The following is a 23,613-nucleotide window of genomic DNA, read 5'->3' on the forward strand; positions in this document are numbered from 1 at the left end:
TTTTTAATTTCATGTAATCTGAACAATACTAATCATTTATTATAAACAATATTCTATTTACTTACATGGCATACATACATATGAGCAATTCCCATTCCATGTTCCATATGAAATATTGTTATTTCAAAACTGTCTAGTGCTAAGATGAAATATTATTATTTCAAAACGATTCAAGTTTAAGCCGTTGTGTCTAAAGGGAATGTGCGCGTTGTCAATGATTACGTAAATTCTAAATGGATATTAGTTTATAATTACCCTAAACTAATAAAAAGGAAATAAAGTTAATATTGACATTATAGTTGATCTAATTATATGAATTTGTTAAAAATAATTCTATAAAAAGTTATATATAGATTAAAAATAATATTAAAGTAAAAAGAATTATAAAAAAGTATTAAATTTATATTTTAGCTAAAATTTAGTACAAAATTAAAAATTAATATTATTTATTAGCATGTCACATTATCAATGTGGAGATAACATTCAAGTGATACTTTTTATTAGGGCCGTAAATGAGACGAGACAGATCATGAGATATTCAAGATCGACTTGGTCAAAGCTCGATAAATACTTGACTTGAATGGATTTAAGCTTGAGCTTGACTCGAGTTCTTAACTAGTCGAAACGAGCTACTTGATACTTGACTCAAAAAGTTTGTGATCAACTCGAAAATATAATATATTAAGATTTAAAAAAAATAATATTAACATTTATGTGTTGACTTTTTTATTAAAAAATACAATATAAGATTTTCATGTATTTAAGATTCAGGTTTGAGTTTGAGGCTTCAATCGAGTTAAGTTTAAGATATTTTTTTCATTTTGAACTTTCACGAGCTTCAATTCATGATTTAAAGTTTGAGTCGAGCTTTAAAATTTTAGGGTCACGAGTTTTCGAGTTGAGCTCAGCAATACTCGAGCTCGGCTCAGCTCGTTTACAGCCCTAATTTTTATGATAAATCGACAACGTAAATGATTAAAATATAATTGTTAAAAAATAAAAATTGACTGATAAAAATCAGAAAACCAAAACAAAAGTGATTACAACGCCAATTTCCCCTTATCTTTGCAAAACTGGATGGTGCTAAAAAAAAGGGTAAACTACACGGGAGATGACTAAACTATGATCAAAATTCAATTTAACCACCAAAGTTTCAATTGAATCAATTAAACTACCCAACTATTTAAATATTTCAATCAAGCCACCGACCATTAATTTTTAACGGAGGTAGTGACATGGCCGTTAAAACATTTTGTTGTAATTCACAATCGATCCCTATAACTTGTATATTCTTTTAATTTGATCCTAATTTTAATAAATTAAAATAAATTTAATCATCAAAATGAATAATCATATCGTCGTAACATTTTTTTAAAATCACCATAACATGACAATAGTACCTATAAAATCATATTATACTATATTCACAACCTGTGACACTAAGTAATTTATTATTATACTTTATTCTTCATATTTTCTTAATTGATTAACTTGTATTTTTTTAAAGTTCATTAGTTCCTGTCTGAAGTGTATGCTCAACATTTGGCAGCAATCTTGTGCATATATAACTATTAGAACTGAAAGAACTTACCATGGGGTCAAAAATTCGGAGTTTAGTGTTGATGTCACACCACGCTCAACAAGAACTTCACGTATCCGTGCGAAATGTTGTGCTGCTGATGAGCAGATTGCAGTGTAAGCTGATGTAGAACTACTATCGCCGTTACTGAATAAAAGACTACCGCCGTTATGAACTTTCATCAATTGTTCAGGATTCCTATTGTATGTCATTCTTGCCATACGTTTTCTTGGTCCAACTTCAGCCTTAGCACCACCAGCGTAGACCAAATCACATTGCTGATCAGGAGATGGGGTCTCAGGCACTGTCATTTGGCTTTCTTGGAGGACTTTTCGAGCTTCCGTGCCCTTTCCTGGAGTGGTTTTCTTGCATTGTTTTGCGGGAGGTACGTTCTCTTGATCCCTCATCGTCTCATCACGCGATACTTGACCACCATCGGATAGCTCAAGCCAAAATGAACCAGCCGAAGCTTGGTTATGTTTGAAATACGAGCTTGCACTTGAGCCAAAGCCTCCTTGAAAGTCATTCTCATAAAAAACCTGAGAATATGGGCTTGTGACTGAATCAAGATGGTGCCTAACTAGTTGCTTGCACTGTTTAGCCAAACCCTTTATGAATCGATTGTATGCATGTCTTAAAGCTGCATGAAACCCAACATAACCGTCCATGTCTCCAGCTTTCCCACCATCTGTAGAGTTGAAATAAATATGAAACATTTGTGGTTATCAACCATAGTTATGGAAAGAAAGGAAACTTTAAGAGCTTCTTACACTCTGATTCCCGGCTGCAGTTCCTCTCCAAAGCAATGCCAAAAAGATTGCCTAAAACAAAGGCAAGCCGATCACAAGCAGTATCAAGGAGAGGAGCAAGCCATGACCGTGCAGCAGTTCGTGCAATTTCTGCAGCAGCCTCTTCTGTTCCTCTACCCCCACCTCGACCAGCTTTTGCAAGTAAGATATTTGCAACCTGTTTCAGGGGAAAAAAGGATCTGTTTAGTATTTCATCACTTTCAAAATCAAATGCTCAACCATGATATTCTTGGGGCGAATTCCATTCGAAATATCTACCTTCTCCCTTGATACTGGAGGGCATTCAATGGAATATGCAGCGCAGCGGAATTCATGCATTACCCTTTCAAAAGCAGCTCCACCATAAAGTTGAAGGATAGCATTAGCAGGTTTATATCGATGGTGACACCTGGCCAACTCCCTATGCAACTCTCTGATCTTTCCTCATCTGTTGTTTTCCCCCACTGCTCGGGGGCTGGATCGGCTGCTCCATCAATCAAAACTCCCTTAAGCAACAAATCAGTACCATTAGGTCTCTTGTAGTTAAACAAAGGCCTATGAAGACAGTTAAATTCTTCAAAATTCAAATCTGATATGTGAATTCAGGCATTCAAACAATATATGCTGTCCAATTTCCTAAATGATTATACATAGAATAATGGGAAAAGGTCGGACATACACCTGAAGTGCATATGGTTTTCTCAAGTAGGCAAAATCTAAAATTATGACACTGTTTATCTGGAACAAATGAACATCTGTGTGATAGATGTCTCACCACGTGATTGCTGATAGAAGCTGCATGCATCATGGCTGATTTTCGAAGATGAGAAACATCAGAAGTTGCTTGTATTTTGGAGTCCAATCTCGCGGGCTCAATGTTGACTTCACTGCACCGCTGCTCAAGCAATGCCAGTGTTGCTGGAGCAGCTTTTTTGTATCTCTTCTGAAGTTCAGATTCTAAATACTCCCTCAATGAACAAAAACCAATATAAGGTTTGAACTTCTCTTCATCGTAGCCTCCCTTGATTCCATCATGCAGATGACGTAAAACTTCAGCATCCATTTGGGATATTTGCCTTCGGAATTCATCATTCGAAGCAATGTTCCTATCCTTAGGCAATGCTACAAAAAATGGTCGAGTGTTTTCTCCGAGATAGCCACTTGCACTCAAATAACGATCCACTTCCCATCTGTCACTAAAATCCTGCATTACATTCAATTGAATTACCACAATCAAATTCCTCACAAGCTACACACATAGTGACATTATATCAAACACAAGACTTTTTATTCAGACATGGGTACAGGGATATGACCCTCCAAGAACCATCCAAATACATTGAAAAGCTTGAGAAAAGTTGAAAATGCCTATGTTAAGCACATTTCCTGCATGGAATACTTACATCCAAGTCCAGGTAACAAGGATTATTTAAATCCCTCGATTTCATGTGCCATATGAAAAAATAGTGTGAATGTGTCAGCTCAATGTTGCGTTTCATCGATGAGTAGTTGACATAGCCAAAAAGAAAAGCAACAAAATATGTACCTTGAGTGTGTTATCAAACTTGGAGACCACAATTACCGTCCTTCTGAAGGTTGGATCAATTTCCCTAATTGAATCTAACCACAATGATGAGCACCACTCCACACTACTCTGCTGGAGGAACACCAGAATACGATGGGGAGGACTAGCTAATGACTTCACCATGGAAAGAATCTCCTGTGGAGTGTTCTCTGGTTCTCTTTTCTTTGCCTGCCAATAAATTTACAATCGAAATTTTCGTTCATAAATAGAATCGTTGTATTGCGAAGATTTCAATCAATTTAAGCCTGAATTTTCTTTCTCAAATGAATTAGCAACCTACCTTAAGTACAAATCCAGGGGTATCAATTATGGTGAGGTTAGGACAATGTGCAAATTCAGCTCTCATCACAATTGGCTTTGGAGAAACTGAAGTTTTAGTCTCTTTTAAAAGTGCCTCACTTCTTGATTTTATGATATCTGCAATTGTTGATGATGAAACAACTGGACTTCCATATTCTTCAGAATCTTCTTCCTGTTTTCAATAGTCTATTATAAGTATCGATGAAAAAGTGAAAAACAAAACAAAGAACACATAGCGGGCTACAAAAGTGGAGCATTCAATGAAGAAAACCCAGATACTAAAGAACAAAAGAAAACCTTCTGCTAGCAAAAACAATTAAAGCTATATTCAAGAGTATTCACATCTAAAACCATCTAAATCCTTGGTAAGTAGCTAATTATTGATATTTTCACCAAATTTAACTTCCAACAAATTCGATCTCTCTAAATTCTATTGTAAAGAAAAGCCCAACGTTATTCAATTATAAATTCTTCAAAAATCCTCGTACTTCTTTTCGTTGTGCAATTTGCAATTCTTCCATTCAAGATTCAGTTATTCAATTCCTATAAATTAAATAAACACAGGTCGATTCAGCATATAACAAAATCAACAAAAAACTTTAAAATGAAACAGAAAAAATATAAATGCCCATTGAATCAAATGCAACACGAAATCACGAAGGAAAAAAAAGAAGACCCTAAACCACCTGGAATCGACAAAGAGGCTCAAGTGCAGAAGGGTCGTGAACCATCTGCAAAATGAGAGGTCGACGAGTACCCATCTCAACTTCACGCACATTGAAACGGAATCCAAAAAAAGCTTCGAGGAGAGAGCTTTTTCCATCCGATTGACCGCCGAGGGCTACGATCTCCGGGATCGGAAGCTTCTCTCCGAAGGCCACAGCGGCAGCTTGGAGGCGGTTGTAGGCCTCGAAACGGGACACGGAAGAGGAAGAGTCATCCGATTGGTGGTGAGAGTGAGATCTCTTGGATCTGTCTCCTGGGGTTCTTGTTGGAGTAGGGGTCGCCGTCGCCATTGAAGAGAGGCGGAAAAAAAGTACAGGAGAAGAATGGGGAAGATGGAAAATTAGGCGCTTTATATTTTGAATTTAAAATTGTGAAATGTAGACGTTGGTGGATTATGGGCCGGGGATGGTAAATGGGTTGGGTTGCTATAGCCCATGTTTGGGCTGGATTTTACATGGGTAGGTAACGTGGCATTGTTTGGGTAAAATTAGGGATAACCATTTTACTTGGTTACGACTGATTCCGACTTAACCCGATCTGATTACACCGGTGTTTTATTTTAAAATTTTAGGTTTTGATCAGTTTAATTTGGGTCAATTTTTTAAGGATTTGAACGAGTCAAATTTGGATTTATAATGAAAATAAATTTGATTTGATCCAACATAACGTAATATTATAATTATCATATATATATTTAATAATAATTACAATAATAATCTTTATTTTTTTCAATCACATCTTTATTTTACTTAATAAAAACAAATTTTATATATATTTAGGTAGGATCGAATCGAGTATGATGTAGATTTTAAATTAAAATATCAGGTCAAATTTTTAAATCGAGTGACGACCCTCTTAAATAATTTAATATAAATATATTTTTTTATTTTTCTAAAAATATGATTGTCACTTATTCTGAAGTGGACACGTCACATTATTATCTCGCTCTACATAGAATCAACTATGGACGGTGACTATTAATTGACTAATACTTTTCATTAAATGTGATAATCTTTTGACTAGGAATAAAACGTTAAAGAGTAATATGCTCAAAAAAAAATTATAGAAATCAAAATTACATTATTATCGAACGTTAGAAATATTTTTATTATTATGTCAATTAATACACATTTAAGGGTCACCTTTATCCTTATAAATTTGTTACTTATTGGTGTAATTTAGCCTTATAAATTTGCAGCTTAAAACACTCTCCACCCTCCCTTTGCTTAAAATTTTTTGTATGAAAATTTCCCTTCACTTGAAAGCAATGGCTTCTAATAACATTCTCAAGCTTATATCCATTCTCTCCCTTACCATCTCATTCCTCTTATCCCTTCATCCTCAAGCAACCTTCCCATTCGAAATCGAAGACTTCGACGAAAAGGAAGAATACGTGGTCGATCATCCTCTCATCGCCCCTAACATTCAATCAAGAAGCCGATTCTTAACGACCTCACCGAAGAAAGATAAGATCAGGAAAGGTGCACATTGTGAACTCGACTCCTATCAAAATATATGCAATCGCATTTCTGTGAACAAAGGGGCTGGCATACTGTACTGCTACAAGACGCATTGTTGAAACGTTCTCCGTGATCGGAATAACTGCGCAGGATGCGGGAACAGATGCCGGTTCAGGCAAAGTTGTTGTGGTGGAGTTTGTACGGATGTTGTCTACAATGTTGATAACTGCGGCAAGTGTGACAATCGATGCTTACCTGGAGTCAAGTGTGAGTTTGGATATTGTGGTTATGCATAATTATATTAAATATTATGTATGTTGATTTTGATCAAATATTCGCAATGCCTTTTTTAAAGATCTTTTGATGATGTCGATATATATATATACTTTTGTATAGCATTAAATAGACTCGGTGGTAAAATAGAACGTTGTTTTCTCTAGAAGGCTCAATTTCAAATAATTGTGTATGCAATGTGTGCGTTGTGAATAGGTTAAAAATTCCGAACAAATACTATCTTATTATCAGCCCTCGGAAAAGCATTCAATTTGAACTGCCAGCAACATTATGAGTTTTTTTGTCCATCCTTCATGGGATGCAAAGAACAAAGTCATCAACTTTTGCCACTAAGGCCTTAGCTACTAGCATTTATGATCGACCAAAAATGTTATCCATCACTCCCAGTTCCAGTCAAACTAAAACTTCTTCAGACAAGATAATAGTAGCCCATTGCTAGAAGTATCAGCACCATTGTCGCAGCAGGGGCAGCCCATATCCAATAGTTGGTCGACTTCCTACGTTTCAGCATGACTCGTGGAAGTGACTCGAGTCCTTTATTTCGATTCCTATACCTAGCATTATTCTCCTTTGGTACTTTATCCTTCACTGAAACAGGAGCGGTAACAGGTGCATCAAGAGTGAAATCTACCTTCTCGGTTTCTGAATCCTGTGCCACAGCTTCGGATGAATCCTTGGGATATGCTGCTGCCTTCTTCTTTGCTTTCTTTTCACGCTCCTGCAAAAACAGATCAAGAGAGTTTCAGTTTCAACCCACAAACTAATTACGAATAAGAAAAACCAAATAATGAAGCAAATGATTGCCTTGAGCTTCTTTTCAGCTTCCATTTGAGCTCTTCTAGCAGCTTTGACAGCCGCTTTCTCAGCCAACTTCTTTCTTTCCATGGCATGCTTTGCTTTTTCCATTTCCTGCTGTCTCTTCAATTCTTTCAGTTTGGCTTCATCGACTTCCTTGTCTGCAGAAGTGTCATTTTGCAACTTGCCAGATCCCGAGATCTCCTCCGCTACAACACTATACTCTGACGAGGATTTTAATTCCATTAGTTTAGTCTCGGCATCTTTCGAAACCTTTTTGGTGTGTAGGAATCTGGTTGGGGACCTGATTTGGCTTCTTCCTTTGGTTGTCTTACACTAGGTCTCAGAATTGTTTCCGTTTCAGATTGCACCGGTTTCTCGGGTGAAACCAGTGGTTTCTCATCAGGATTCCTTATCCGGCCATCCCGACTCAATTGCCGAGTGTCCAAGGATGGCAAAATTCTTTTCTCATAATCATCTCTGAAGGCTTTCTTGCCATTCCAGAGAGCCATGAACTTCTCAACCTAAAAGCAATATAAAAGATAAAGAGAGTAGCCAAATATAAAGATATGAGATGCTCCGGATGTAACACTAATCAGCAGTCTCAACAAACCTCTGCAGTCGAGAACTCCTCAAGCGCCGTTATATCTTTTCCCGCAGCAAGCATTTTAGCCTTGTTTACAGCTGAACGACTTTGGTAAAAGGGAGCATTCTGAAAATTTGAAACGAGAAGTAATTAAGACAATTCATTAGTAATATCGTGCACGAGAATATGTGAAAGTTGACCTATATTATGTATTATTTAACATCATGCTAATCCTAGATAGAATGAAAAGCACTGACAAAACCGTATAAAGTAAGTTATGCAGGAACAATTTATCAATCTACAAAAAAGATTAAGAAGCAGAAGATCTTAAAAAGGATTTCTATCTTTATATGCACAAGGATTACGATACGGTTATTTTTCTACATCGTGAGCCACTCTTTCCCGAAAGGTCTCCTTTGCTCTCATGCACTGAACCAACATAAAGGGTTCTATAGTAATACGGAAAGTCCAGACTTTGGAACTTTGGCCTCTTGATGTAGTGAAAACAAATACTGATATAAAGTTAGCTCATTTCGTTGAGAGATTAAATATTTAATCGATAGTATAATTAAATAATGTCCCAGTGAATATGATACTAAAGAAAACACTAGTGATCAACGTACGAGCACCCCTGTATTCAAACTCAAGCATCAAAACACAAACGCAACCTGGTTAAGACTATTCAACCACACAAAACACGATTTGCTGGCAAATGGCAATCTCTTATGGTGCATGACAAAAATGAATCAACAAGATTCCAAGAACATACATTGTTCAACTCCCATAACACAGGCAGAGAACTGTCAAAACATTTTTCATTGTGAAAAACCCGGAAATGCACACAAGACTATCTTAAGAGACATTACTTATTCAGGTATGAATTAAATTGTTTCGACATCATCAGCATATGAAACAGATATGTTTAAGATTTGAAGGAGAGAAAAGATAATACCCCTTCATCACGTTCTTTCCACAGATCCTGAATGTTTCCATATGCTTCATCCCTCGTCTGGGTCACAGCTTCCAGCTCCTTCTGTAAAGACTCCATTTTATTCTCAATAACATCCAATTTACCTTTAATTTGCCTTTTTTTGGACCAGATTGCTTTCTGCTCCTTCTTTACTCCATTCAAATCAACACCCATAAGCTACAATAAACCAAGTTTTTTTAGTGTGCAATGCTATGATGTTTTATATTCACAAGGAAAGGGGAAAATCGAACTTTGACGGATAAATGTGCAAAATCAAAATTTAGTACTTTAACTTGATCTTGAATGACTTTTTGGACTAAGGAGTCCTGAATCTTTGATCTCATTTCAGCATTAACAATAACTTGTTCGCGGGTTCCCTCTAGTTGTTTGATTTCTCTAAGGAGTTGCTTCTCTTCAGTCAATGGGATGCTTTCATGCTGAATGCGATATTGCAAGCCATGGATCTGCGATTCACAATTCCCATGAAGTGAATAAAAGAAAGAAGAAAAGGAGTAACCGCAGCAAAAAGATAAGCCATAAATCTAAATGCAGTAAAAGCTTATAGTAAAGTCATACAATAAAATCAAGCTCTTCCTCAGATGAACATGTACCAACACGGCCGTCAACATCTCTATTATTGCGAAGCTTGCCTAAAGCCTGCTGCAGTGGTGCTATTTCCTTCTTTTTCTCATCAGAATCGTCTTAAATTGCTCAAAATCAACATTCGGGGCTCTCACTTGAGAAAGCAACTCTGATCGTTCGGACTGCAATAGCATAAAGATAATGCATTAAAAAGTTATTGAGAATTGAGATTAAGTCTAACTGGGAGCATAGTTATTTTAAACTTATTTCGCAATTTTCTTAACATTCGAAAACATGCACCAATAAGGAATCGTTATACCAAAATAGTATTCTACAAGACTACTAAACAACAATAGCATATGTGTAAGTGTTACGTGTTCAAGGACTTAAATTTCAAACATTCAAATACATGCATCCAGGTTTATACATTCATCATATTATTATAAGAACATCAAATTGCTAGTCTTTAAAAGAGCGGAATTCAAGGGAAAAGGAAGGAGTTAATGACTAAGATTTTTGCTTTAATTGTTAGTCTTTAAAAGAGCGGAATTCAAGGGAAAAAATCAAGGAGATTTTATTATTTTACGTTCACATCTTGATATTATGGGGGGTTCGAATCCAAAACTTTTAAAAAATGGTAATTTTTTTATCATCGAAATCACTTTAAAAGAGCGGAATTCAAGGGGAAATTCAACGGTGTGGAATGTAAAATAACCCTGTCCAGGGCTGTAATTTATGAATTATAGCCAGTGCTCAATGCAGCTCGAATGAAACGTGTGTTTTACACACCGCAAAACGCCTACAAGATTCACCAACCACATAGTCATCCAAGCATATGGAGCGGTTACCTGATTTTAACTGATGCTCATCGTCCCTAATCGAAGGCAATACTTTCTCCAACACCTGCACATCCAACACGAATCCGTTGTCCACGACCGAGGACGACCCGTTGATCATCGTTCCCGGCATCTGGACGTGGTTACATATCCTCGCTTCGTAAGCAACCATCTGCTTGTAAATGGCGAAGGTGATGAAGGATGAAATAATGATGCTGGCCGCGACCAAGCAGAACAACAAGAGAGCGGCAATGCCGAGGGCTGTAAGAGAAGACATGATCAGAGGGTAATGGGAAGAATATTGAATGACTAAACTTAGTTTAATCATGTTCTTCGATGTCTGATATTGTTTGGCACTTAGCTTAGGGGACAAGTTGATCCTTAAACATGAATTTTGTGAATTTAATTACATTAATAAAGGAAAATTTCTGAAAGCAATTGCTAAAATTGTTAAAGATATGGTATTTTCGGTGGTATTTTGTGAATTTATTTATTTGAATTAAAAATAAGATTAAATTAATAAATTATATAAATATTAATGACCAATTATTTAATTATACTAATTTTTCGGAGTGAAGTCACCTCCACCATTAAATATTAACAATTAGTGACTTGATTACAATACTTAAATAATTAAATAATCTGATTGAAAAAAATTAAAAATTTGATAATCAAAATAAAAATATAATAATTAACTGGTCATGGGTATGGTTTACCCTAAAATCTTTCGATACGGATCCTATATTGGTATTTTATCTTATTTGACACGTGTGTTATATGTAATACAGTTATAAAAGCCATCGTGGCAATATCCTGTACTTCTGTCCACAGATAATCGCATTCCAGAAAATCAACCATCGTCCTCCACGTGTCCCTTTTCGTCATCTAATTTATTTCCGTTCTTAGCTATAGTCCAAATCCAACCCACCTCTCCAAAACAGTACAAACAAATCCCTCACTCTCTTCAAAATCTCCTCTTTTGTTTTCGCCCATGGCTTCCGCCACCGTTACTTTCTCCCCGATCACCGCCGCCGTTTCAGCCCCTTCCTCTGTCGTTTCTCATCGGAGAATATCCGTTGGGTTACCGGAGTTTCGTGGCCTCAAGAGTAAATCTAGGTCTGCGTCGTTGGTTCCGTTTTCCCGATCAGTGAGCCGGGTCTCGCGTCTGCAGGGTCGTGTTGTTTGTGAAGCCCAGGAGACCGCCGTTTATGGTCAGTTCCGTTGGTTTGTTTCACCTGGTTAAATTAATTTGTCTTTTCTTCAATTATTGTTTTTATCAGTTTTTTAGCTTGATTGGTTGTTTGGAAAGTGGAAGAAAATAGAAGGAATTTTTCGGTGGAAATGAAAAAGAGAGAGAGAGAATAACCACATTCTTATGGAAATCGAACTTTTCTTGGGTGAAATCATCGTTTTAGAGTTTAGTTGGTTTATAGAGCTGCAAACTGGCTAATTTTAGCTTTTTAAACTCCGGATGTTTACAAACTAAGTTTTCTTACTAGAATTAGCTGATTCTTTTTGTTGAAGAACGTACTTTTGTTTTAGGGTTTAGAAAAAGGAATTAATTGTCTTACATCCCAATAAATCCTTAATTCTCTTTCCCGAGATTTGAGCCCGAAACTTATAGGTTGAAACTTGGAAGCAAAATTGCAAACTTTATTATCACAACTTGCTATCTTCCTGATTTTCACAACTTTGTTAGCATATAGTTTATTGTTTTCCAAAGTTTACTGATTTAGAATTATGGATCTCTATAATAACAAAAGCTAAACTAAGTTAAAAAGACGTTTTACGAATTACAAATGAAATGAAAATGAGAAAACTATCCCTATGAATTACATTTCATATAAATACCATTTTGTGTTTTTAATTTTCATTCCTCGTACCGGATTGATCCATGTGACTGGTATAGCAAAGCCATTAGAGGCCCTTCCAACCATGTTTTAATGGTCTTGTAGTAATGACTGGCCTACATTATTGTTAACACTGTCCATGGTTTATTTTTCGAAACAAAAATGAGGGATTTTGAAATTTATTTTCTTTCCTTGTTCAGAAATGAAAGAGGATAAAAGAACAGCCGAGAGTTCATGTTATTATTCTCTGTTCAAGTTCAAAGTCAATGGTTGTAGATCTTTGCTGATTTGACCTTGCTATTGCGTTTAGAACTTATACTTCATGAAATATATATATGATATATTGATTGTTCTTCGAAATTTGCAGTGGCACCATTGAAGGAAGATGCATGGCAATCACTTGTTCTTGATTGTGAATTGCCTGTTCTGGTTGAATTTTGGGCTCCATGGTGTGGACCTTGCCGTATGATTCACCCGGTAGTCGATGAACTGTCAAAGGACTACGCCGGGAAGCTCAAATGCTACAAAGTTAACACAGATGAGTGTCCTAACATTGCAACTCAATATGGGATTCGGAGCATTCCAACTGTTATGATCTTCAAGAATGGGGAGAAGAAAGATGCAGTGATTGGTGCTGTTCCCAAATCCACCTTGATAACCTGCGTTGAGAGATTCTTGTAGATGTGGTAAGAAAATGTCACTTTTCTGGAAGTTAAGCTATTTCTAGCAGTTCCTTCTTTTGTTAACTTCCACTAGCTCTTGATGTTTCACATTTGGATCTTACAATTTTCAGTCGATAAATGATATATATTTTATTTTAAAAATTGTCAAAAATATTCTAAGGATTAATCCAGTTCGGCAATGGACACATATTGAGATTTGAGAATCCTGAAACTCTCCGTCCCCAATTTAGTAATTTTCATCGTTTAGTGTTAAATATAAGGGTAAAGTACTCAAATAGTTCCCCGACTATAGAGTACTATTTTATTAAGTCTTTCGACTATTAAAAATTACAAAACAATCCTTCAACTATAAAGTGTTGTTCTATTGAGTCTCTCGACTATTAAAAGTTAAAAAAGGGTCACTCAACTATTCATTATGTTCCAAGTTAATTCATTTTTGTTAAAAATTTGACGGTATTTTGAGTTGAACGTTAACCTACTAACTGTGATATGATAAAATTTGATCGAAGAATCTCAAATGACTATTATATCTCAATAATCATTTTAACGTGTAACTTAGACAACTGTCAATTTTTCAACGGGAAAATGACGAGATTGAAACATATTGAATAATCAAGTGATCATTTTGTAATTTTTAATAATCGAGAAATTTAATAAAATAATATTCTATAGTTGAAGGATTTAATACAATAGTACTATATAATCAGAGGATCATTTGTTTACTTTACCCTTAGACATAAATATGTGTTTGAAAAAAGATATATTGGAGTTTTTTCATGCACTTATGTCAAGCATTGGGATAGGTTGTGTCATAGTCAAAACTCCAACTCTATACTGTCAAATATGTTTAACTACTTGCTCTTTCAAGTTATTGGTAGGGGTGTATTCGGTTCGGTTCGGTTCGGTTTTTTATCAAAAATTGAACCGAACCGAAATAAACGGTTTTTCAATATTTAAATCGAAACCGAATAGTTAAAAAATCGAAAAAACCGAAATCGGTTTTTTCGGTTCGGTTCGGATTTTTTAATGGTTCGGGTTTTTCGGTTTTTCAATAAAAAAATCACTTGAAACTATAATTGTTTTTACAAAAATTGTCTATTCGGTTCAATATGGAACAAATGGGTTCCATATGGAAAACCCGAACCGAACCGAATCAAAAAAATGAAACCTTTAAACCGAACCGAAAATCGAACCGTTTAAAGCCAAACCGAACCGAACCGTTTTACTCAGTTCGTGTCGATTTTTCGGTTTTCTCGGTTTCGTTGCTCACCCCTAGTTATTGGTTTCTTTTTTGGTAAACGTTACCTTAATTTCAAGAGCCGACATTTCATTTGATCCAATGTTAAAGGAAATGACACCTCTCAAAGTTAAAATCATATAGGCATAATTTAAAAAAAAATTAGTTGTTTCGTAATCAACGTATGAAGATAACTCTATACATAGATGTAAATAAACATTATTGACGTAATATATTCATATCATTACATCGTTTCATCAAAAAATATCACTTCAAAGAAAACAAAATTGATACAATAGAGTCTAGGTCAAGGGGTTCACCCAGTCTAAGGACACGACATATTTAAGACCCAATTAAGATTTATAAATTACCCCATAAAAAATGATAATAATAAGATTCGAACTTTAATTTTACAAAATCAAATTCTTAAATTTTAACCACTTATATCTACATTCGTTAATATATCATTCATCAAAGTAAAAAAATATTATCAATTTAATAATAATGAGATTCAAACTTAAAACTAAATGAAAGAATGGTTTAACACTTAACCATTACATCAATCACTGAATTTATATATAAAAATATCTTAACAAGGTGGCATAATCTTTGACATGATCGAAAATAAATGTAAATAATCGGCAAATACGAAAGAATTAAGTCCATAAATGATCACAACTATGAAATATTGCTTTATTAAGTTCATCGACTCTTAAAAGTTATAAAATGGTCTTTCGATTATAGAATATTATTTTATTAAGTCTCTAGGCTATTATAAGTTACAAAATGATTACCTGACTATTTATTATATAAAACTCATACTTTTTTGTTAAAAATGACAATTGTATAAGTTGGACGTTAACATGATGACCGAGATACGATAGTCGTTTGAGATTCTTGGATCAGATTTTATCATATCACAATCAACAGGTTAACGTTTAGCTTAAAATATCGTCGATTTTATAACAAAAATGGACAAGTTTGTCACATAATGAATAATCGAGTGATTATTTTGTAACTTTAATAGTCGAGGGATTCAACAGAACAACACCATATAATTATATGACCATTTTATAATTTTTAATAATTGAGAGACTTAATAAAGCAATGCATTTTAATCGGGGACCATTTGTGTACTTTATCCATAGTTTAACTTTATGGGCTCTAAAATAATATGAATATAGTTTAGCCCAACCCAGTCTTCTTGCTCGAAATTTTCCTTGCAACCAAACACAGCTTACCGACCTACACTACGAAAGTATTTAAAGTCCCGGCTTTCTTCCTCCTCTCTCAAAACCTCAAAGAATACGCGAGGACATGGGCAAAGATCGAAACATTTCCCTCTCAGAAAACTCCGAAGAAGAAACGGGAACAGTATCTAGACCGAAATCCAAATCCGTGTCGGAGTCTGAAGATACAAACCCAGGGAGCCTTAACAAAAGAGAAAAAGGGAAAAGGCCAACCAAGTCACGAAGAAGACACTGCAGCAGCGGTAGCAGCGAAGAAGATTTGTATTCAGATTCAGAACCCTCGTCCTCGTCCGAGCATTCGGAATCGGAATCAGGGTACTCGGATTCGGCGGAGCAGGAGAGGAGGAGGAGAAAGAGGAAGAGAAGAGAGAGAGAAGAGAAGGAAAGGAAAAAGAGGAGGAAAGAGAAGGAAAAGAAAAGGAGAAGAAGAGGAAAGAGAAAGAGAGGAAAGCAAAGAAAAAGGAGGACAAGTTAGAGAAAGGAAAGAGAGGTGCACTTACTAATTCCTGGGGAAAATATGGGATTATCAGAGAAACTGATATGTGGTAAATTTCATTTATTTTTCACCTTTTTTTTGGAGAAATTGTTGTAAATGAGACAACTTTTCTTATGTGAAAGCTGAAATCAAAATTGTAGCTTAGTTTTGAGTTGGAAGTACTTTTCTTGTATAATGTCTATCTCAGTTGCCATGGCTGTTGCTATAAGAAATTAGAAAAAGTGCTGATTCAATGGTTTTATTATGGTTGAGATTGAAAATTATCTCCATGAATGTGGAATTTGGAGCCTTTTTTCTCCATTATAATGATTACTGTTCCTCTAATGTGTAGGAATAAGCGACCTGAATTCACAGCATGGTTAGCTGAAGTGAAACAGGTATCTTTTTTTCCCAGCTTTTTTGGTGTTTCTCACTATCATTTTGATGTTACAATTTTTGTTTTCCATGGTGATGAGAAAACCGGTTTTCAATGTAATGAATTATTGTTTTTTTGCATTGTTTATTGACAGTAAATGTATGATTTCTCTTCACAGATAAACTTGGAAAGTTTGCCCAACTGGGAAGAGAAGCAGTTGTTTAAAGAGTATTTGAATTGTTTTCCGATTCTCTTCTCGCGATCTCTATGATTATGCATGCAAATGTAATTGTTTATTGTTTAAATTAGATTTGCACGTCTAAGAATTTGTGTTTATTTTTGCAGTTTCATGGAAGATCACAACACAGCCACCTTCCCTTCCAAAAAGTAAGGCTTTGTAACATATGGAATTATAACTTATGTTTCAACAAGGATGTGCGTGATAAGATTCTTAATCAGAAAAAAGGCGACTTGGATCAGTTTCACGCATTTCCCGTGTTTATTTGAAATGAAATCTATGTTGCTTCGACTCTATTTCTCTTGAAGTACTGGTGTTGACCTCATATCTGAAGTTCTGAACATAAATTCTGGGACATGAACTTCCTATAATAATCCTCCAAATATATGAAAATTTTGGAAGAAGTTGAACGTATCAGTGATGGGCACATGTCCATGTCTGACACTCCAAGTAACATACCTTGAAAGAATGTATTCTACTGTCTACTTAGGTAAATAAATAATGATAGTCCTAGAAAAATAGAAAAGAGCTAAAGTATACCATCTATTTTTTTTTAGGAAATTGGTGCTTTCTTATCCGACATGTTTTTGGTCGTTTTCCTGTTAATGATGTCAGTAGACCTTTATCCCCACCAAACTTTACGTCCTGTTAAGCTTTTCTTTATTGGAGATTTGTTGCATTCCAAGATGTAAAATAACAATAATTTGGCATGTATGTTGGATTACCATGGAGGCATGGACATGATAGCTTATTTATTGGCAATTTCAGATATTATAACCTTGATGCTTATTATAAGCGTCAAATGGAGAAAGAGAGCAAGAAGGGTGTTAAAAAGGTTCTCCAAGCAGAGCGCACAGTATTCAATGATGAAGAACAACGTCGGTATGTTTCTATGTACTCTGCATCATTTATGCCATACTTTTTGGCATCTTTCTTGAATACAACTTTCTTTGAATTAGACTTATATTTGACCATTCATGCATTCTTTTTCTTCTAAGCTCTATTCTAGATCAAGTTCACAATTGATTGGTATATTTGCGTAAAAACTGTCATTTGCAGTATCCATTAGCACTGTTATTACTCATTATTAGATTCACTTCTAATGGAGGGAGTTTCTTTGATGCAATTTCGTTACTATAAGGTTCTTGTCAACTTACTGATTTTGCATTTTGTAATAGTTTATGGCTTGTTTCTTTACACATCCCTTGATCGTCCAAAGCAAGGATGACGTCGCACTCTACATCGTCATATAACGTATCTGAGATGTTCAAATTATGACGATGATGTCATTGACTCCAAACAATAGTTGTTTGTAAATCTCAACTGTAAAATGCTATACAAAACTGTGTAGTGTCTGGTTTAGTGCTCTTACATTACCATGAAATATATTTTGCTACTTTGGAGGACAAAGTAATAGTGAATGCCTGCTCTCTTTAGTTCTGTTATATGGGAATTTGAATGGTAAATTTGAACTTTTTAGCAATGATAAGCTTGTTACTATTACATGCATTATATATTCTTGTTGGCTCATAATCTCAATTCCGCATGTTCAGGCAAGAACTGCTTATGGCTCGTGAAAAGCAGAAGGAAGAAGAGGTCGGAGCTTTGAAACGTGCCATGCAGAGTGGAATGGTTAGCTCTTTCTTATGCTTCCTAACTTAGTGACCATTTTGCTTCCTAACTTAGTGACCATTTTGCTGCCTATCTGTTGAACCCCGGGCATGTTACGTTTTCTGACCTCCATCCATATGAATTTGCAGGCACAAGCAATGAAAGAACAAGCTCAGCTACGGGAAGAAATGGCTTACCTGTACAAAATCGGCAACTTCGAGGTGGGGATACACTGTCGGTTTTATCTTTGCCAGTGCAATCTTGAATTATTCCATCGTATCAGGAGGAATCTACCGTCGTCTTTCTATTTGTACCAGGTTGAATATAATTTTACGAGGATTACTGTTTTTTTAACTAGTTTGCGGTTTTCCTCGCAACTATTTGTGTAGGAATAGAATGTTTTGGTGATCCATGTTTAGTATACATTTTAGGATACTAGAGATAATCTTGTTGGGGTATTGAGAGAATGTTTCGGGACACATTTTGATATATATATATATATATATATATATCGGGTTTTGAGATATATAAGATATCGTGTTTTTGTATTCTCTGATCTTTATGTTTATAATGAATTACATTATAATCAACAAGAAGCAATTCTGATAAAACAGTACATTCTATAAATTTAGAGTTCAAATATAAGTATGTTTAACTTTCAAAAACAATTAAATAACTTACTAAATTACATTAAACACATGTTACATCTCCAATAATCACTATATCAAAGATATGTTGGTAAAAAAATATGAAGTTGTTAAATATTATGAAGATGGAGTTTGATGATAAAATCACCCTTTAACCAATCGATGGAACTCATAGCCTTAGTTAGGGCCAAGTTGCATCATTCCATGATCCTGAAGTGAAAATAACAAATTGTTTCCAGCTAATTAAGTGTTTAAACTAATTGTTCTTCTTGATTCAGCACATGAAAGGGTGGTTTTCTTTTCGTTTCGTTTATGTTTTGCTTGGTGAGTAATGAACGATTGGTGTTGCAGCAAATTAAGGCACATAAACGGCTACTCATGCAAGGCCCATGATCCCATATTAGAAGAACAAATCAAACAAGCAAACACAATGGGGGCATTTTCTGAGTTGCACTTCCTCGAATCTTCTCTCTTTCACTGCCATTTTCAACACTATATAAAGCAATGATGTGATGCCCTTTGAATCACATTGAAGAAAGAGTAGAAAACCAACAAAATGGCATCCTCATCCTTGGTACTAAAGTTTACGTGCATGGTTCTCTCAGTTTGTTTATCCTTGGGGTTGAGTTCGGCTAATAGGTTCCTGTTGGACCAAGCCGACCGTGTCTACAAAAACATGGACCCTGTTGTCCATGAACCGATGAAGAACCCTAATGATGAAAAACTTGGTGTTGGTTATGGCGTTGGAATTGGCAATGGAAATGGTATAGGGTATGGCATTGGACAATCAGGGGGACAATCAGGAGAAGGTATCGGGTACGGCGTTGGACAATCATGGGGACAATCAGGAGAAGGTACCGGATATGGCATTGGACAATCAGGGGGACAGTCAGGAAATAGTATGGGGTATGGCATTGGACAATCAGGGGGACAGTCAGGAGAAAGTATCGGATACGGCATTGGACAATCAGGGGGACAGTCAGGAGAAAGTTTTGGGTACGGCATTGGGCAATCAGGAGGACAGTTAGGAACTAGCATTGGGTACGGCATTGGACAATCAGGAGGTCAATCAGGAAACAATGTCGGATATGGTGTTGGAATTGGGTCAGGTGGGAACAACGGGTGCGGTGGACCTGAGGGTGGAGTTGGGACCGGAATTGGATCAGGACAAAGTGGAGTTGGTGTAGGATATGGTTCAGGTGGTGTAACTCCTGGATGTAAGGTAGGCAATTGTGGTGGAAACTGTGTACAGTCCACAGCTGAAGCTGCCAAAGAGATGCCAAAGACTATTAAAACAACTACTTAGCCCTAGCTGTCATATAGTGTTCTCTAATTTACAAAAAGTAATGATGCTTATGTGGTTTACAATCAAACCTTGTTGAATTATATCAATAAGATAATAATAATCACGATTCTCTTTAAGAACTTTTTAATTGTATCTTAAAATTATGTAAAATTTTATTTTGATTTCTGTCGTAATTTTGGACATAATAAAAACACAGATATATGAACATATCAAGATCTGTATAATAAGATATACGGTAAATTACACCGTGTAATCACTGAGCTATACTCTCTCTTCTGTTTTCCTCACCCAACTTTCAATTTTTATATTTTGTTCATTGAACTTTACAGATTGAATCATTTTGCTCACTGTCTCGTTAACTATTTTACGGTGTTATGACATGACACAATCATTAAAACGACATCGTTTCGAATCCTATATTGAAAGTTTGGTGAGTAAAATAGGAGAGAGGGTAAAGTTCAGTGAGGAATGGTGTAATTTGCCCTTTTTTCTTTTCTTCTTCATTTTCTCTCCGCCGGCCACCACGTTATTTTTCATTCCGACCATCGTCCACTGTCGTTGATGGTGGCCGTTCGGTCCCAAATTTCATGGGTCAGTTCATCTCGACCCTTTGAGTCTGAATCTGGTGTTTGTTTCACCGGAAAATGTCCCAAAAGTCATGAATCTCGAATGAAACGTTTCGGCTCCCTCACTTTTAATCTCAAATTCATGGACTTAGAAGCAAATTCCGAAAAAATGGAGGTTGGATTTGAAATCACGATGTCAAGGCAAAGTGACCCATGAAATTTGAGACCGAACAACCACCATCTACGACGGTCGATGGTGGCCGACAGTGGCATTCAACCACCTTCTGTTTTTTTCTCTCAATTATTTTACACTTAAAAATAATAATAATAAATGACACATCATCAAAACATTAGAGAGTTAATGGGAGAGTGAGCAAAATGACTCAATTTGTAAAGTTCAGTGAGCAAAATAGAAAAATTGAAAATTGGGTGAGGAAAATAGAATGGAGTATATAGTTCAGTGAAGAGCGGTGTAATTTACCATAATATATATGATGTTATAAACATAGTTATAACTCGAATACATTGGATGTAAGGTCTCATCGAACTTTCAATATCTAAGGATACTGAAAGTTCCAACTAATATTTTAAAAAGTTGGGACAAAAAACTCGATACACAAAAGAGTATTCAATTAAAGATTGTATCCCTCAATATATGTCAACGGAATTAAGATAAGTATCCTTAAGGTCCTGGATTCGAGAACCATAGGTGTCCCCTTTCATATTAAACATACAATTGAATTGATTCAAATCTCATCATGCTTATTTTTCAAAAACAATTAAAAAAAACACCAAATTAATTAATTTGTTAAATATTATGACGATGAAGTCCAATAAAATCACCCTCATAGTCGTACCAATAGATGAAGCTCAAAGCCTTAGTTAAGGTCAAGTCTTATCATTCCATGACCCTGAAGTGAAAATAAAAAATTATTTCCAGTAATTCAAGAGTTTAACTAATTATCCTTCTTAATGCATTAAATCAAGGAGCTGATGAAGCACATGAAAGGGTGGTTGAGAAGGCATGAGTCACATGAAAGCCTGGTTTTCTTTTCTTTTTTGTTTCGTTTATGTGTTTTTTTTTGGGTAAACTACATGTTCGGTATCTAACTATCGGTTCTGGTTCTTTTTAGTACCTCAACTTTTAATTTTTTAAAACCATACGTGACGTTTAGTTTTTGTTTCATTTTAACACCCATTAAAAACCTAACGTTAAGTTTTTTAAAAAATTGAAAATTTAGGTACTAAAACGGACCGAAACTGATAGTTTAGATACTAAACGCGTTAAGTTTTTTTATGGCGGGAACTAAAATGAATCAAAAATTAAACGTCATGTATGGTTTTGAAAAAATTAAAAGTTGAGGTACTAAAAAGGATCAAAACTGATAGTTTAGGTACTAAACCCGTAATTTACCATTTTTTTGAATAATGAACGATTGGCGCTGCATCAAATTAAGGCACATAAACGGCTACTCATGTAAGGTCCATGATCCTGTATTAGAAGAACAAGACAAGCAAGCAAACGCAATGCACTTCCCTCGAATCTTCTCTCTTTTGCGGCCATTTTCAACACTATATAAAGCAAAGACGTGATACCCTTTGAATCACATTGAAGAAGAGTAGAAAACCAACAAAATGGCATCCTCATCCTTTGCACTAAAGTTTACGTGCATGGTTCTCTCAGTTTGTTTATCCTTGGGGTTGAGTTCGGGTAATAGGTTCCTATTGGACCAAGCCGACCGTGTCTACAAAAACATGGACCCTGTTGTCCGTGAACCGATGAAGAACCCTAATGATGAAAAACTTGGTGTTGATAGTGCCTCGGGAAACACTATGGGAACGGGCATTGGATATGCCATTGGAAATGGCGGGAATAAGATACAAACAGGTATTGGTTATGGCGTTGGACAAGTGAGGGGTCAATCAGGAAATAATATGGGATATGGCGTTGGAAATGGATATGGTGTCGGGTACGGCGTTGGACAATCTGGGGGTCAATTAGGAAACAGCGTTGGATATGGTATCGGTATTGGTAATGAAAATGGAAATGGTATCGGATATGGTGTTGGACAATCAGGAGGTCAGTCAGGAAATAGTATGGGATATGGTGCTGGACAATCGTGGGGTAAATCGGGAAATAGTGTCGGATATGGTGTTGGACAATCGGGGGGTCAATCAGGAAACAACGTTGGATATGGTATTGGAATTGGCAATGGAGATGGAGAAGGTGTTGGGTATGGTGTTGGACAATCGGGAGGTCAATCAGGAAACAACGTTGGATATGGTATTGGAATTGGCAACGGAAATGGAGAAGGTGTTGGGTATGGTATTGGACAATCGGGAGGTCAATCAGGAAATAGTATTGGGTATGGTGTTGGACAATCGGGAGGTCCGTCAGGAAACAACGTTGGATATGGTATTGGAATTGGCAATGGAGATGGAGAAGGTGTTGGGTACGGCGTTGGACAATCAGGAGGTCAGTCAGGAAGCAATATTGGATATGGCATTGGAGTTGGGAATGAAAATGAAAAGGGTATCGGATACGGCGTTGGACAATCGGGAGGTCAATCAGGAACCAACGTTGGATATGGAGTTGGACAGTCAGGAGGTCAGTCTGGAAACAACGTTGGATATGGTATCGGAATCGGATCAGGAAATGGTGGAGTTGGATCAGGAATTGGCGTGGGGTACGGTTCAGGAAGTGCAACTCCTGGATGTAACATAGGCAATTGCAATGGAAACTTTGTACAATCCGCCATTGAAGCTGCCGAAGAGATGTCAAAGACTATTGGCACAGTTACTCAGCCCTAACGACCATATAATGTTATCTAATATACAAAAGTAATGATGTTTATAGGTTTACAATCAAGCCT

General features: G+C 36.0%; 2 protein-coding genes and 4 pseudogenes across 2 annotated transcripts; 4 read left to right on the forward strand and 2 right to left on the reverse strand.

Moving 5' to 3' along the window:
- Positions 1–1,587: 1,587 nt before the first annotated feature.
- LOC120205242 lies at positions 1,588–5,294 on the reverse strand (annotated as a pseudogene).
- Positions 5,295–6,227: 933 nt separating this feature from the next.
- LOC120205194 lies at positions 6,228–6,801 on the forward strand (annotated as a pseudogene).
- Positions 6,802–6,984: 183 nt separating this feature from the next.
- On the reverse strand, positions 6,985–9,874 carry LOC120205243 (annotated as a pseudogene).
- A 1,542-nt stretch (positions 9,875–11,416) lies between these two features.
- LOC120205244 (thioredoxin-like) lies at positions 11,417–13,091 on the forward strand. Its single transcript, XM_039205155.1, has 2 exons — positions 11,417–11,712; positions 12,719–13,091. The coding sequence occupies exons 1-2, from the start codon at positions 11,493–11,495 to the stop codon at positions 13,030–13,032; spliced, it is 534 nt and encodes a 177-aa protein (XP_039061086.1). The 5' UTR covers positions 11,417–11,492; the 3' UTR covers positions 13,033–13,091.
- Positions 13,092–15,580: 2,489 nt separating this feature from the next.
- Positions 15,581–18,610, forward strand: LOC120205324 (annotated as a pseudogene).
- An 806-nt stretch (positions 18,611–19,416) lies between these two features.
- LOC120205325 (glycine-rich cell wall structural protein 2-like) lies at positions 19,417–23,551 on the forward strand. Its single transcript, XM_039205231.1, has 3 exons — positions 19,417–19,607; positions 22,583–22,694; positions 23,034–23,551. The coding sequence occupies exons 1-3, from the start codon at positions 19,425–19,427 to the stop codon at positions 23,549–23,551; spliced, it is 813 nt and encodes a 270-aa protein (XP_039061162.1). The 5' UTR covers positions 19,417–19,424.
- Positions 23,552–23,613: the final 62 nt, after the last annotated feature.

Source organism: Hibiscus syriacus, unplaced genomic scaffold, assembly GCF_006381635.1.
Source record: "Hibiscus syriacus cultivar Baekdansim isolate YM2019G1 unplaced genomic scaffold, ASM638163v2 tig00012370_pilon, whole genome shotgun sequence".
Taxonomy (NCBI): Eukaryota; Viridiplantae; Streptophyta; class Magnoliopsida; order Malvales; family Malvaceae; genus Hibiscus; species Hibiscus syriacus.

Excerpts from the sequence above, each read along its gene's own strand:
- LOC120205244 (XM_039205155.1), top strand. The coding sequence starts at position 11,493 with ATGGCTTCCGCCACCGTTACTTTCTCCCCGATCACCGCCGCCGTTTCA. Across the intron at positions 11,713-12,718 it reads CCAGGAGACCGCCGTTTATG|TGGCACCATTGAAGGAAGAT; the intron begins GTCAGTTCCGTT and ends CGAAATTTGCAG.
- LOC120205325 (XM_039205231.1), top strand. The coding sequence starts at position 19,425 with ATGGCATCCTCATCCTTGGTACTAAAGTTTACGTGCATGGTTCTCTCA. Across the intron at positions 19,608-22,582 it reads AAAAACTTGGTGTTGGTTAT|GGCATTGGATATGCCATTGG; the intron begins GGCGTTGGAATT and ends ACTATGGGAACG. Across the intron at positions 22,695-23,033 it reads TATGGGATATGGCGTTGGAA|TTGGCAACGGAAATGGAGAA; the intron begins ATGGATATGGTG and ends ATGGTATTGGAA.